Source organism: Chrysochloris asiatica, unplaced genomic scaffold (genome assembly GCF_000296735.1).
Source record: "Chrysochloris asiatica unplaced genomic scaffold, ChrAsi1.0 scaffold00015, whole genome shotgun sequence".
Lineage (NCBI taxonomy): Eukaryota > Metazoa > Chordata > Mammalia > Afrosoricida > Chrysochloridae > Chrysochloris > Chrysochloris asiatica.
The window spans coordinates 32,380,835-32,397,047 of NW_006408533.1; the positions used below are offsets into that span (position 1 = coordinate 32,380,835).

Consider the following 16,213-nt stretch of genomic DNA (forward strand, 5'->3'; position numbering starts at 1 on the left):
ATATTGCATTAGGCAAATCTGCTGCACAAGACCTTTTTAAAGTGTTGAAGAGCAAAGATGTCAGCTTGAGGACTAAGGTGCGCCTGACCGAAGCCATGGTGTTTTCAATCATTTCTTCCATTTGCTTTAGTGAGCCTATATAAGGTTTCCAAATAATGGCTGGTGGGTTTCAACCGCCAGCCTTGTAGTTAGCAGTCCAGTACTTATCCTGTTGTTAAGTGCCATTGAGTTATTTCCAACCCAAAGAAACCCTGTTTAGGGTTTCCGAGGAGCGGCCGGTGAGCTTGAAGCACCGACTTGTGGTTCAAACCAATCTTGCAGTCCAGCGCATTAAACCATCACACCACACCAGGACTCCTGTTCTTATCCTACAACATCACATATCTGTGCTAAAGTCACAATATGTAGGGTTTTACAAACCAGTTTGGCCAAGGATCTCTTTTTCTCTCAGGCCATCTTTAGGGACTAGTTTCCTATGGCATACTATGAGAAATGCTGCCTAAGTAGATTGTTGTTGTTCAGTGCAATCGAATTGGTTCTGACCCTGTATAGGGTTTCTGAGGAGCAGTTGGAGAGCTTGATCCACCAACCTTGTGGTTCAAAGCAACCTTATGGTCCAGTGCTTATGCTGTAGCGCCGCGCACACCAGGATTCCTTTAAATAGATTCTTGTTACTCTTATAAAACTAGAGCTCCTTCTACTAGACACCAGGTGGTGAGCATAGCATTGCTAGAAGTCCAACAAAAACTCTTTCAATGGCCTTTGAGGGCCTTACATATATATGTTGTTGTTAAGCGCCGTTGAGTGGGTTCCAACCCATAGCAACCCTGTATAGGGTTTCCAAGGAGCAGCTGGAGAGCTTGAACCACCAACCTTGCAGTTCAAACAGCTTTGCAGTCTGGCGCATTAACCCACAGCGCCACAGCAGGCACTGTGTGTGTATGAATATATAGGTGAGTAGAATAACTAGGGAACAAGGCAAACCCACTTCCAAAAGTAATCCCTGACTTTTCTTGCAGTGCGTTTTGCATTCTAACAGTTGCATCACCAAGAAAAACGGCAAAACCAAAAAGACAAATAAAAGTCAGCGTAGCTATCCCTTCTGCCTTGGTTCCTGTTGTTAGAGCAGGAAGACTTTACTATATGCAGGCAATTCCCGGATTACTTCTGACTCAGGGCCAGCTTCTCCTTGCCCTCTAATGTGATGTAAATTTGCCCTCACTTTGAAATTATTTTTAAACCAACCCCTGAAGCCCCAACTACACTTCCTGCTGTCTAGTTCATTCCAGCTCATACTGACCCCTCAGAGCAGATAGAACTGCCCCATTGGGTTTCCAAGGTTATAATCTTTACAAAGGAATCCTGGTGTGGCGCTCTGGACTGCAAGGTCGGCTTGAAACACAAGGCTGGTGGTTCAAACTCACCAGTTGCTCCTCAGAAACCCTAGAAAGGGTCGTTAGGAGTTGGAACCCACTCGATGGCACTTCACAATTAACAATAAATAACAATCTTTGCAAAATCAGATTGCCACATATTTCTCCCAAGGAGCAGTTGGAGTTGGAACCACTGACCTTCTGGTTAGCATTTGAACATATTAAGCACTGTGTCTGTCACCAAACTCTTCCACACAATCACCTCACTCATTGCATGTGTAGCTTTCAATTCACTGGAAAGGCATTGAGGCCTTTCTTTTGCACTAAGATAAGAATAAATAACAACCTTATGCATCTGTTCTGACTTACCTGCAAATTTGGCTTACAAATACACAGGAACTAATCTCTTTTGTCTCTCAGGGATAGTACTTACAAAGCATACCTTTCCCGATTTTTGCCACTAGATGGCTCTTTACATCTTAAATCAATGAAACTTGTACTAGACTTGATCATTTTTTCCTGAGACGTGCAGGGACGAAGGGATGAAGGGATACAGGTGTGGCACTGTAGGATAAGTATTGGACTGCTAACGACAAGGTTGGTGGTTCAAACCCACCAGCCGCTCCTCCAAAGCCTTACAGAGGGTCGCTATGATCAGAACCAACTTGACGGCATTGTTGAGGTAAAGTGAACTGCTATAATCAACTACTAAGTTGTTGTTGTTAAGTGCTGTTGAGTAGATTCCGGCTCATAGTGACCCCTGCATAGGGTTTCCGAGGCTGTAAATCTTTATAGGAATAGAAAGCCTCATCTTTCTCCCAGGGAACCGCTGGTAGTTTCGAACTGCTGACCTTGAGATTAGCAGCCCAATTCATACCCACTACGCTACCGGAGCTCCTTAGAACTACTAAGTTAGAATTTCAGCAATTTATGATCATAAACTGGAATAAGCAAACAGGGAAAGCTTTGTAGAGTAGGTGAAGTGAGGTGGTCTTGAAAGATATATAGAATATAGGATGTTGTTGTTAGGTGCTGAGTCATTTCTGACTCATAGCGACCCTATATACAACAGAAGGAAACACTGCCTGGTTCTGTGCCATCTCACACTAATACATTGAGCCCACCGCTGCTGCCACTGTGTCGATCCATCTCACTGGGGGTCTTCCTCTTTTTCACTGACCCTCCACATTACCAAGCATGATGTACTTCTCCAGGGACTGATCCCTCCTGATAATATGTCTGAAGTATGAGAGACAAAGTTTCACCGTCCTGACTTCTAAGAAGCATTCTGATTGTTCTTTCTTCCAACACAGATTTGTTTGTTCTTCTGGCAGGTCATGGTACTTTTAATATTCTTCTCCCACACCATAATATGAATTTTGTCGTTAAGTGCCATCAAGTTGATTCCAACTCATAGCGACCCTGTATAGGGTTTCCAAGGGGCAACTGGTGGGTTTGAACCACCAGCCTTGTTGTTAGCAGTCCAATGCTTATCCTATAGCGCCATACCAAGACTCCATAACATGGGGTTGTTGTTATGTCCAGTGGAGTTGGTTCCGACTCATAGTGACCCTGTACAGGGTTTCCGAGGCTGTAAATCTTTACGGGAGCAGAAAGCCTCATCTTTCTCCTATAGAACAGCTGGTAGTTTCGAACTGCTGACCTTGCGGTTCACAGCCCGATTTGTAACCACTATGCTACCAGAGCTCTTTATAATATGGGGTAGACAGATGTAATGGGTGAGGACATTCCAGAGAGAGTCACAGAGGAGGAAGTGGGACCATTAGGATAGAATTTGAATGTGTGAAGGGAAAGTGGTGGGATCAGACAATGGGGGGTCAAGGCGCCCATTCTCCTAGTGCTCTATACATTCATCTCCTCAGCCCAAGCTACTACTAACAGCCTCCCTCCATCTGGGTCTTGCTGTTACTGCTGACTCTTCCTACTGTCCTCTCCTGTCAATCTGTTAATTAAGAGCCTCTAGTGGGTCTCTCTTGCTAGCCATATATCAAGTTCATGCTGTAACAGTATAATGTTGTTGTTAAGTGTTGTCAAGTCGGTAACGACTCATAGTGACCCTGTATAGAGTTTCCAAGGAGTGAGTTGGAACTGCCGACCTTGTGGTTCTCAGTCCAGTGCTGATCCTACAGGCCCACACCCAGACTCCAAACAGTATAATAGGAACACACAGAAGCGGTTTTATTTAGGAAACATGGATCCTGGAGAAAGATGTTCAGAATATAATGTGATATCAGCCAAAAATGACAAGCAATATACATTGTATTCTTCGTCTGTACTTTGAATTTTGCTTTACAAGGTGCACATATGTAAGGGTGAGTATACGAGGGAAGGCAAGTTAAAAAGGATTACTACAAAACTATAGAAATATTTATTAAAGACAAAGGTCAAAATGTGAAGCTATTGTTTCTTGGCATATACACATCTGAAGGTGATATTTCTATCTCTCCAGCTATTCCCCTAAAGATTTCTGCACTCTGTGATTTACACTACGTCAGAACAGTAGTTTTAGCATCCTTGAGGGACTCGAGTCATGGTCTTTTTCAATGTTATTTGAGTTTGGGGAACATACAGGAGTCTGAAGGTAAGATCATGGCTGTAGGCTGGATGGGGTAAGGTTTCCCAACAAAATTATCAGAGAACAACCCTTGCTACCCTCTAAGAGTGAGCTAGTATATTGTTATGTTGGAAAAGTGCAGTTTTTTTCTGGCCTTTTTCTCACCAAAGCGATTTTCAATTTTCTTAAATCATCCTGTGTCCTTCAAGAATCTCTGTCAAGATGATCCCTTTGGAATGCCATAAAATAGTCGCCATAACCTTCTGAACTGACCACTGCTTTAAATTTAACTGACCCACCAGATCCCCTCAAAAGACACTGCTTTGTTTTGTGGGGTTTTTTTCCTCAACAAACACTGGATTTTTATTTGAAATATTTGTTAAATGAATGGATAAATGAAGACTAAAAGTCAATCTTTTGTAACTCTAGAATTCTAGGATTTCAAGGCTATCAGATCAGAATAAGATCTCAAAACTAGGTATCATTAAATGGATTTTGACTCATGGTGATTCCAATTGTGTCAGACTAAGACTGTACTCCACAAGATTGTTTTTTTGAACTTTATAATATAAATTGGGTGAAGGATTGCAAAGCAAAGCAGTTTTTCACTCGTCAATTCATAGACCTTTTGTTTCATGTCATTGAATGTAAACCCTACAAGGTAACATCATCCCAAGCCCTCTGTGTGTTTCTCATTTCCATACCTCCTCCTTTCTTAACCTTCCTGCCTTCTGAACCTTCTCCTTGAGCAAATGCTGCCCTTTTGATCTCAAATAGTTGATGATTCTCAGAAGTTTGTTCATCTCTGGTGTTAGTTTATCTTGTGTTGCTGTTGTTAAGTGCTGTGGAGTCAGTTCCAATTTATAGCAACTCTATATAGGCTTTCCAAGCAACAGCTGGTAGGTGTCAACTGCCAACCTTGTGGTTAGCAGTCTAGTGCTTATCCTATAACTCCAGGATGTGTCTACCATTGGCTGAAGCTTGAGCCACCAGGGTGAGTTCAGTTCCAAACCTGGAGGATGACTAAGGGCTATGGTTTTGGGGGTTCCACCAGTGTCCATCTGACCAGTAAACCTGATCTTTGATATTCATTTTTGTTCCACATTTTTCTACTGCTCTATCCAGGACCTCTTAATGTGATCCCTTTCAGAGCAGTTGATGAAAGTAACTATTTTGTTTGGACTTTTTTTTTGGTAAGGCACCTTTATGAGACAGATGTATTATTGAAACAACTTGTCTACAGCCATCCACTGATCGCAGAGACATGTTTAGACATGTTTTGCTTGTATTAAATCCATATATATATGAACCAGAACCCTTGTAGCAATACTTTTGGACTTATCCTCATATGTGTGTATCTAGTAATTTTTTAAAGTTTGATAAGATAGACAAAATGTTAACAGTCACGATCTCTGAGTGGTATAATTTTCTTTTTGATTTATTTGTATTTTTTTTCTGAAATGAACATGTATTACTCTATATTAAAGAACAATGAGGAAGAGGAGACCCCTGGCAAGATGGATTGGCACAGTGGCAGCTTGGTGGTGGTGGTGGTTATGTGCCGTGGAGTTGCTTAGATGAGCTCAGATGTACCAATGATTATGAAGTTGGCCCACGACTGGGCAGTGTTTTGATCTGTTCTGCATAGGGTTGCTATGAGTTGGTACAGACTCAATGGCACCTAACAACAACAACAAAGCAAAATGATACTTTAAGAAAACAAAAAACTGATTTCATTTTTCTTTTTGTAAATTAAAGATTAAGACATAGGACAGAAGCCTGGTGAGCCACTAGTAATTCTGAGAAACTGAGTACAGTCAACTGACTGCTTTATAAGTTCTTTAAAATCAGCTTAGTGGTAGTTGTGGCCACTGAGTCAGGTCCAACTCAGACTGACCCTGTATAGGATTTCCAAGGCTGTAAAGTTTTACAGGAGCAGAAAGCCTCCTCTTTTTCCCACAGAGCTACTGATAGATTTGGACTACTGACCTTGTAGTTAGCAGCCAGGCTCATAATCCACTACGCTACCAGAGCTCCTTAAAATTAGCTTTGTTGTTGTTAAGTGCCGTCGCATTGGTTCCTACTCATAGCGACCTTGTGTAGGGTTTCTGAGGAGCGACTGGTGAGCTTGAACTGTCGAACTTGCAATTCAAACTGACCTTCCGATCTGTGCATTAACCTGCAGTGCCATACCAAGACTCCAAAATTAGCTTGGGAGAAATAAATATATTTCAAGGTAACTGGCAATAGCCAACCTCTTTTTAGAGCATTCTAACTGGCCTGAATTTGGTGCCAGGAGTAGGGCGTAAATAAAAAAGAAAGTTCTTCTTCCACCTTTTCAACTAAAATCAAACAGAAATAATTCTTACCTACAGCAGAGATTCTATTTTTAAAAAACACTTTTGTTTCTTTGTTGTTAAGAATAGACACCGCAAAAGTGTCTGTGTGTACAAAAAAATTAGTGAAAAGTGTTTGTTGTACAGGACCATGATATTGATTACCTTCTCTGAACTGTACAACCATTCTCATCCACCTTTTCTCAGTTGTTCCTCCTCCATTAACATAACTCATGACTTCTACGGTTCCTGTCTAATCTCTAATCATACCAGTTACTGTTGTCAGTTTAATCCCAAGTAGATAAATCTTGAATGAGCAGAAAGCTTAAGACAGATGCTATTTTTTTTTTTTTTTTTGCTAGTTATGCTAAACTATTGTTTGGTTTTTAAGAAGATTTCACAGGAGTTTTGGTTTAAGTTTTAAAGATAATAGAGCAGTCACTTTAGTAGTTCATCCAGTCTCCATGGAAACAGAGTCTGGATTCCATGAGAATTTGAAATTCTATTCTGTACTTTCACCCCTTTTGATTAGGATTCTTCTATATAAAATTTTTCATCCAATTTTCAGTAATGGCAACCAACACCATCCACTTCTTTGGGTCTGTGGCAAAAGAGGCAGTTGTTCATGGAGGCCATTGACAACACATTCCTTTGTTGTTGTTAAGTACTGTTGAGTTGGTTCTGACTCATAGCTAACCTGTATAGGGTTTCCAAGGAGCAGCTGGTGGGTTTGAACTGCTGATCTTTTGGTTCGAAGTCCAGTGCTGATCCTACAGTGCCACACCAGGAGTCCATATCCTCCTCCTATGCCTGACTTTCTTTTCTCTTTTGCTCCAGGTGAAGAGGGAGCAATTCTTGTGTCTTGAATGACAACTGGCAAGCTTTTAAGACCTCAGATCCTACTCATTGAATTAGAAGGTAGAACAGAAGTACTAAGCATGCTATTAAGCCAGTTAACTGGGATGTCCCATGAAACCATGACCCTAAGCCTCCAAACCAAGGGACCAAATCCCATGAGCTCCTTGGTTGAACAGAGGCAGCCTCAACAGTTACTTTTTATGTGACTATATCTATCACACAACTTTTGCCAGTTCAACTTTTTATTTTATTTTATTTTTTACAGCAATCACAACAATTGTCTGTGCAGCCCCAGCCTTATCAATGGGATTTCCCCATCACTGTTAGTCTCCCACTGCATCCTTGTTCTCACCCCCTGGTAACCACACTTGCCTGTTTTTGTTGTTGTTATTTTATATGTTTAAGATCATACAACATTTGTCTATTTGTGACTGACGTTTCACTCAGTATGTTGTCTTCAATCTCCATTTACTCTGTTTTCCCATATATAATGTGCACATGCAATTAACATGCACATCCATATAACATGTGTAATGTGTATAGGAAATGAACATGTGAGGAGGTTGAGTGGTTTGTAAAAAAAAAAATCATGTAACAGTGCTATTTGAGTAAAAATATGGTATATTGTAGCATATATCAAGACTTCATTTCTCCTGCTAGTTGAGTTGTGTTCCATTGTATGCATGTATGTAGCACACTGTTTATCCATTCATCTGGTGATGGACATTTCAGATTGTGCCATCCTTTTTGCTGTTGTGAGTTCTCTAGCCGGTGAATTCCTTTACTGTCCCTTCCACCCCTGGTAACCATCAAAGAAAGTTTCTTTTAGTCTGGAAACCTTTTCTTAAGTTTTAACAATAATGGTCTCATATAATATTTGTCCTTTTGTGACTCAGCACGATGTCCTCCAGGTTCATTCAAGTTATGAAGTGTTTCAAATATTCATCATTATTCTTCAGTGATGCATAGTATTCCATTGTGGGTATGTATCAAAGTATATTTATGCATTCTTCCATGGTTGAACATTTAGTCTGTCCCATCTTTTTGCTACTGTGAATAGGGCTGCGATGAACATTGGTGTGTGTCATGTCCTGGCTCATATTTCTTGTGGATAGAGACCAAGTAGAGGAATTACTGGGTCATAGGTATTTCTATTTCCAACTTTCTGAGGACGTGCCATGTCAGTTTCCAGAGTGATTGAAGCATTTTACAGTCCTACCAGCAATATAGGAAGGTCTCAGACTCTCCACACCCTCGCCAGCATTTATTGTTTTTTGGTTTTTGGAATTTCGCTGTTAACAGTTAGTTCTGTTTTCAAGGTTTTGAGGAATTGCCACATTGTTCCATGATTGTACAGCAGGAATGATCAATTTGAAGTCCTTGGATGAGTTCAATTCTCCTTGGTAGTGTAGGGGTTAAGTGTTCAGCTGTTCACTGAAAGGTTGGTAGCTCAAGCTGACCAGCTGCTCCACAGGAGAAAGGGGTGACAGGCTGCTTCTGTAAGAGTCACAGCCTGGGAAACCCTCTGAGGCAGTTCTACTCTGTTTTACAGGGTCGTCAGGAGTCAGAACTGACTCGACGGCAAAGCATTTTGGGTTTGGATGAGCTAGAGAGGGTGCGATGATGGGGAGCCCCTGAGATTGTGTGCTGCTTTTTGCATATTTGAAAATGTGTCTGTTTTTCAGGAGAAAGTCATTGGTCTTACAAAGAAGCCAAATTAAAAACCTGGAGAACATTTGTAATTTCAGAGGATTTTGAAGCAAAACTCTTGCTGCTTTTAAGTTGGGCAGCCTTACGACTGAACAAGTTAAAAACAGTGAAGAAGCTGCTTACATAACCTGATTGTGGAATGTGTGGTTAAAAAAGCCAGCAGAAATAACACAGCCAAGAAGATGATGTCTTAATATCTGTATTGCTGCCAGAAATTAATTTCTAGAGTCCTAGTGTGGTGCTGTAGGATAAGTGCAGGACCACAGGTCGGTTTGAACTGCAAGGTTGGCGGTTCAAACTCACCAGTCGCTCCTTGGAAATCCTGTACTGGGTCACTGTGAGTTGCAACCGACTTGACAGCACTTAACAACAACACACCATCAATCTATGCGTCTCTGACATTTCTTTCAGAGCTCATGACATCTTTTGAATTGTTTCAGTACTGTCAAATCTTTCACTGAAGGGTTGAATTTGTTTGTTTTTCAATTGCCAAATGTGACCTGATAGGAAGACTGGGGAATAATGAGCTAGTCAAACTGGGCAAATACCTACTGTTGGTTAATAATGAGTAAAGGCTAAAACACAGACTTACGTGCTTAGTTGGTTTACTCATTTATGGTGACAGTCCTGAAATAAATAAGTAGCTTCCAGAAGCAACTGTTTTGAAAGGCAATAGTTAGGTATACTGAACAAAAGTGTGGAGGGGCTCCTCACTCTATAGGTGGACCTCAGAAGGAATCCTAGTGGCACAAGGATTAAATGCTCTGTTGCTAACCGAAAGGTGGATGTTTGAACTTACCCAGAGGCTCTGTGGGAGAAAGAACTGGTGATCTGTTCCCGTAAAAATTACAGCCTAGGAAACCCTGTGGGGCACTTCTACTCTGTCAGATGGGGTCGATATGAATTAAAAATCAACAAGATGACATCTAACAACAACAACATATGTAGTAATTGTTATCTAATGTACTATTAACATAGGCTTGTGCTGTCATATGTGCTTGCAATGAGTTGGAATCAACTAGACAGCACGCATCTCTTTCTATACTCAATGTCTCAGAATTTATGGTTCCTGTTTGTCTTTTTTCTTTTCACTCAGAGTTGTTTTTAAATACGTTTTTGTTTTTTTTTTCCCTTCTGTGAAACTGCCAGATACATTGATGCGGCCAGTGCTTTGGAACAAGAAACCAAACTGGGGTTACGACGCTTTGAAGTTTGTGACAACATTGATCTTGAAACTATTTTGATGGAATATGAAAGCTACTATTTTGTAAAGTTTCAGAAATACCCCAAAATTGTCAAAAAGGCATCCGATACAGGTACATGGCTATTTTCTAGGAATAAAGCTTTATTGTGCCTTTCAGATTAATGTTTCTTCCTCCTGTGACTCTCAGATGCATGATGCCCCTCATCCTGCACCAGAAAGATCAGGTGGCCTCTCTCAGATCCGCAGGGGCAATTTAAACATAATTGTCTGGACATTGACGTCCCTTTAGTCTTGTTGGCGTTTGTTTGAGGAATGTGTGTTTTACGGCAATAAAAGCAAAACCTCAGAGTATCCAGGTACTTTTTATAAGGCCAATATTACTTTTATTTCTTTTGAGATGGAAAGAGTTGTTGGAAGAGAATAAATGACAGAAAACTTTTTCTAGTTAGGAAGACCTATTATCTATCTTGAAAACAACATGAAAATGAGTATTGGTGGAGCTAATAGCTCATGTATAGATAATGAAATGCTTTTGAAAGCCATCAAGCCAGATAATGATCAATAGAATGCAAAGACCCTATATACGTTAGCAGTCAAGGAGCCTGGCTGCAGGGAAGATCTAAAGTAAGGGCCCTACGTTTTGTGAGAACATTGACTTAGAAATCCGTAAGTGGGGGAAGTAATTAGAAACCAAGAGAGGGCATCATCCTGTTTATAAGGCACTTGTTAAGCCACAGTCTGTAACATTTTGCGTAGGGACCAGGAAACCAAGAGGAACATTAATTTAAAATAGCTAGGGCCAAATCTTAGAGTTAAAGTGTCTGAGGTATTTTCATCTGAGCTCCCTGCCAATGTAAGGCTCTGAGCTTGGCTTCCTTAGCTGGTTGTTAGATCAGGGTCTTGGCAGAGGAAGTACCGACTCCTTACCACCAGAAACATTACTGACATGGTCTGATCTAGTTTGATACCCAGATTCTCCCATGATATTTGGACAACACTGTTTTTATCTTAAGGTAAGCCTGTAAACTATAGCTGCAAGTATTCCCTGCTAGACTCATGTGATCGATCACCTGATGGGCTCACAGAAAAATGGTGTCAAGTAAAAACGGAATGAAATGGCAGCTTTAAAACAAGCCCATAGCTGACCAAGAGGCAGGCTTACAGAATGTACCCTTGGTTGTTTAAATTATTATATATTCCTGAGTGTTTATGTGTACATTCCACCCCCCCAACAAAAAATACCCCCAAACCAGAGGGAATAGAAGCAAATACTGTTGAATGATGATGCACAGAGGAGATCTAATCATTGCAATGAAATGATGAGTTTAAAACCGATGTTCTCCCATGTAAACTATTACTCAATTCACAATAAAAACTTAAAATAAAATGAAACAAGCCCATAGCAGTCTTCACCAGGTTAGTAGTAACCAGCGCATTTACTATTGGAGGCCTTTGGGGTCCTTCCATGTATGGAAAGGTTTAGGAGCACATCTAGGTCACTTTCTAATAGCTGGTAATTGCTTGCCTTTCTAGATGAGAATAGCTCAGAGTATCTGTGAAAGACTGTAGTAGAAACTTTTGAGAACAATGTAAAAGAAAAAACATACTTGAAAATCTCTATCAAAAATTAAATTCTTCCCTCTTTCTCCAATATTTGTTTTGTCACAGCAGAAAATAATTTACCACAAAGAAGTGGAGGGAAGACCAGAAGGTAAAGTGAATGGTAATTCGTCTTGACCATCTCAGCTCTGGGAGTTTGTGGGATCCCTTCTAGAAGATTTTCCAGTGCCAATCCATCTACCAGCAATACCAGATTGTGGTCATGTTTCTTTGGTAGGCCCAGCCATGGGTCCCGGTGATACTAAAGCTCTCCAGGACTTGGGCCAATATCTGTTGGTTTCCCTGGTTTTACTGAAAATGATTGTGTCCAGTGGTACTCTATTACAGGCCACAGGGTGTGAAAATATGAAGGTCAGAGACATAAAGAAAGAGCCAGGTTCAAGTCCTGCCTCTGCTACTTACAAACTCTGAGCAAGTTTCTGGCGTATAGCGGGCGCTCGAGAAATATTCTCCCACCTCCTTTCTTTGTTTTCACCTCATCTGTAACTTCTTGGAGCACTCCCACATGGCATGTCCTCACATGTAAAGATATGCAGCAGCAAGCCAGGACGTTCAAGCCCACACTCTGTCTTCCCTGCGGCTCGTCTGCCGGGGACCTGCTCTCCTCTTACTGTCCCTCCTTTTCTTATCTGCATCTTGTGTACCTTCCTCCAGCTCCTCAAATCCAAATCTCATTTGGAACTTGGGGCATCTGACTGGGGCTGCTCTGTCTCTTCATCCATTCTGGGTAGACACAGTCTTCCACAAAGACCTCCCACTCTGGCCTTAATGGCTTCTCCTGTTGCTCTATTCTCATTCCCAACACACACTCCTGGTGCCCCAGCCTGGTTAGAAATTCACAGGAGTGTGGGCCACTGCTCTAGAGGGTTGGCCCAACTTTGGAGCACTGGGGCCTAGATGGAGTTTTGCTGTTTTAATAAAGCCTACACCCCAGGCAAGGAGTCCTGGTGTGGCATTGTGGGTTAATGCATGGGACTGAAAAGTTGGTTTGAACCACAAGGTCGGCGGTTTAAGCTCACAGCTGCTCCTTGGAAACCCTATACAGGGTCGCTATGGGTCAGAACTGTGTTGATAGCACTTAACAACACCCCAGGCAAAGGTTAAAGTTGAGGGGTCAAACAGCCATTTAGACAAAACAAAGTAATGGTGTTGTTAAGTGCCGTTGAATCAGTTCTATCTCAGTGACTCTGTACAGGGTTTCCAAGGAGTGGCTGGTGGGTTTGAACTGCCAACCTAATAGTTGGTAGTTCAGTGCTTATCTTATAGCACCATTAGCTTGGCAATTCAGTGCTTATCATATGGCACCACACCAGGATCTTATAATGCTACTTAAAAAAAAAAAAGTCTTAGCTTCTGATCATAAGCAATTTGTCAGACACTCAAATTTTGTGTGCCCACTGAGTTCCTTGCTCTGTGGACCTGGTTTTCTTGTTTATAGTCCAGGAAGGAAGGGCAAGGAGACCTTGCAGGGCTGTTTGGCTTTATAAGAATGGTGGTGGAACTCGTGCATGCTTCCTGATAATACTCAGGAGAAATCTCTGCCTCGGGCTAGCTAGCTTTGTACTATTCTTTAGGAACAGTTTTATTTTTCTGACATGTGTTATTCTTTTATTTATAGTTTCCATAAAGCTAGTCAGAGTCTAGTAATAAATGTTAACCACTTGAGCGGAAAAACAGTGAGGGGCATTTTAAGAGCCCAACTTTAAAATGCATTTGGATTCTGATTATCTTTCAGCCACACATTCATGCCTGAAAGTTCCTCAGCTTTCCACAAACAGATGTTGCTGGAGTGCTGTGTTTTGGGGGACGGAGCATGGTGGCACATTTGACAGCTTGGGTTTACTTCAACTCCTCGCAGGGTAGATGTTTGTATATAGCAGGCATAAAGGTTGGCGTCAGGAAGAGTAATTAGGAAAGTAAGAAATGGTGTTTTTATCTATAATTTTGTGCTCAAAGATAGTTACTGAGTTGAGAGATTGTGCCATGAGACTGGATATTGGCAACTGAAAGTGCCTTTTCCTAATTCTCGTATCTCCTACCAGAGAGCAAAATTCCAGTTTACAGATGAGCCATTGTTGTTGTTGTTTTGTGCTGTGGAGTTGGTTCCGACTCATAGCGACCCTGTACAGGATTTCTGAGGCTGTAAATCTTTACGGGAGCAGAACGCCTCATCAGATGAGCCATAGATGGAAAGATTAGCTCATGTGATGAATGACAGAATTGGGATCCTGAGAAGTCTGGACAATCTGGTAGATGAGCCCAAAATAACAAGATGAAATCTAATGGAATATTGATTACCCCCTGCATTAGTTCCTTTGTTGCTGTTAAGTGCTGTCCTGTCAGTTCCAACCCATAGTGACCCTGCATAGAGTTTCTGAGGAGCGGCTGGTGGGTTTGAACTGCAGATCTTGTGGTTCAAACAACTGTACAGTCCAGCGCATTATCCTGTAGCGCCACACCTAAGGGCTGCCATAGCAAGTGCCACAAACCGTATGGCTTAAAACCACCCAAGTTTATTCTCTCACAGTCTGGAGGCTAGATGTCAGGAACCAGGGAGCTGCCAAGGTCATGTTCTCTCTCTGAAGGCCCTAGAGGAGGAATCTCTCCTGACTTTCCTCGGGTGGCCCCATGTGTTACGGCTTCTGGCGGCATAACTCCAATGTCTGTTTCATCTTCACATGGTCTTCTTCTCCTCTTCCTATAAGGGCACCAGTCAGATGAACTAGGGTCCACCTTACTCCAGTATGACCAACCTCCTGTTAACTTAACTAATTACATCTGCAAAGATGTTATTTCCAAATACCGTCAGTCCCAGGTACCAGAGGTTAGTGCTTGAACGTATTTTTTGGGAGGATACAAACCAACCCTTAACAAACTCTAACCAAAGATTCACAACAAATAGTTCCCATTACAAAATCAGAGATCTAGCATTTTGAGTTAGACAAAAGTACTGTGTGAGCCAGTGGTATAATGTATTTGCTAATATGGTCTTCTTGTTGTTGTTAAGTGCCATCGAGTCGGTGCCAACTCATAGCAACCCTGTATCGGCTGGTGGGTGTAAACCACCAACCTTGTGGTTAGCAGTCTAGTGCTTATCCTACAGTGCCACACCAGGACTCCTTTAAGGTTTTGTTATTGTTGTTAAGTGCTGTCAAGTCGATTCTTACCTATACCAACCCCGTATAGGTTTACAGGGAATCACCGACCTTGAGTTCAAACGACTTTGCAGTCTGATACATTAGCCCATAGCGCCACACCAGGACTCCTATATGGTCTTAGGCCTCATCAATAAAAAATATTGTTGTTGTTGTTAAGTGCTGTCGATCAGTTCCAACTCATAGCGACCCAGCACAGGGTTTTCAAGGGTGATTGGTGGGTTTGAACTGCTGACCTTTTTCATATAAGCAATCCAGTGCTTATCCGACAGCACCACACCAGTACTCTATCAATTGAAATAGTGTCCAAAAAGTAATAAGCCAGAATATCAATGAGCTAGAGTATGGTCAAAGGATAGTGGACAAATGGAAGTTGATTAGGATGAGGTAGCCTTAGGAGCAACTGGAGCCATTGGAGATATTTAACTTGAAGAACAGAGGACTTGGGAAGGGAGCTCCTTGGAGCAGTGTCCTTCTTCCCTTTCTAACTGTGGGTCCCCACAGGGCACACCTAGAGCTCCTTTTGATGTTTATTCAAGACAACTTGATGAGGGGTGCTTAAAGAAGGCCCTCACCCTGCTCTAAGGAAGCTGGGAAGAAACAGTGGCAGAAAGCTTATAGAGTAATGTGCCCTGGAGAACATGAAACTCTTTGCACAAGGACTGAAGTCTTGTGGTCTGAAGAAGAAATGGAGGGGAGCCTTCTGGAGGAGGTGGACCCCTAAGTCCAGTCTTGGAGGAACCCAGTGGGGAGACTGGAGGAGTTGAGGCAAAGATGGGCAAGGTGGGTGGGTGGATGTTGCAGAGAGAAAGACCTGTTGGGTTGTATCTGCATATGCTTTAAGAACCCTGCTTCCTCCTTTAAGTGTGCTACCCTAGTTGTTTACGTATCTCAAATGAAATGGTTAGAATCATTTCCTCCAAGATCTTTGTTCCTTCCCTAGGATGACAAATGACAGTTGTCAAAATCTCCCCAAGATCAATCAGCAGAGGTCACGACCCAAAAGCACAATGGGGAAGACAGGGGACTTCAAATCTCTCAATAAGGAGCATCCCAAACAGGTTAGGATGGCTTTAGTTGGCATTGCTTATCTCAAGTTGACTTAGAAATAATGCAAAGAAAAAAGTCAAATTTGTTAATTTTTGAGGACTTAAATATTTTAAATTACTGTGTGATTTAATGAAAAATGTAGATTTTCTTCCAGTATGGGCAGCATATCGGTAGATTTTCGTATGTTTCTTAATATTAGTGGCAGGATTCCTCTTCCTTTTCCCTGGATGATGGGCCTTGGAGGTGGGCCCTGGACCCAGTCAGAACAGGAGAGTCTGATTGCTACTGAGCTCATCTTCCCATTTGACAGTAGATGTGGATGACAGGTCTTC

General features: G+C 41.8%; 1 protein-coding gene across 1 annotated transcript in view; it reads left to right on the forward strand.

Moving 5' to 3' along the window:
* KATNAL2 (katanin p60 subunit A-like 2) overlaps window positions 1-16,213 on the forward strand; it is a 65,292-nt gene that overhangs the window by 7,011 nt on the left and 42,068 nt on the right. Inside the window, exons 2-4 of the mRNA XM_006835110.1 lie at window positions 10,002-10,168; window positions 11,725-11,767; window positions 15,775-15,892. Of these exons, the coding sequence (XP_006835173.1) occupies window positions 10,002-10,168; window positions 11,725-11,767; window positions 15,775-15,892 (328 nt within the window). The remainder of the gene's footprint in view (window positions 1-10,001; window positions 10,169-11,724; window positions 11,768-15,774; window positions 15,893-16,213) is intronic.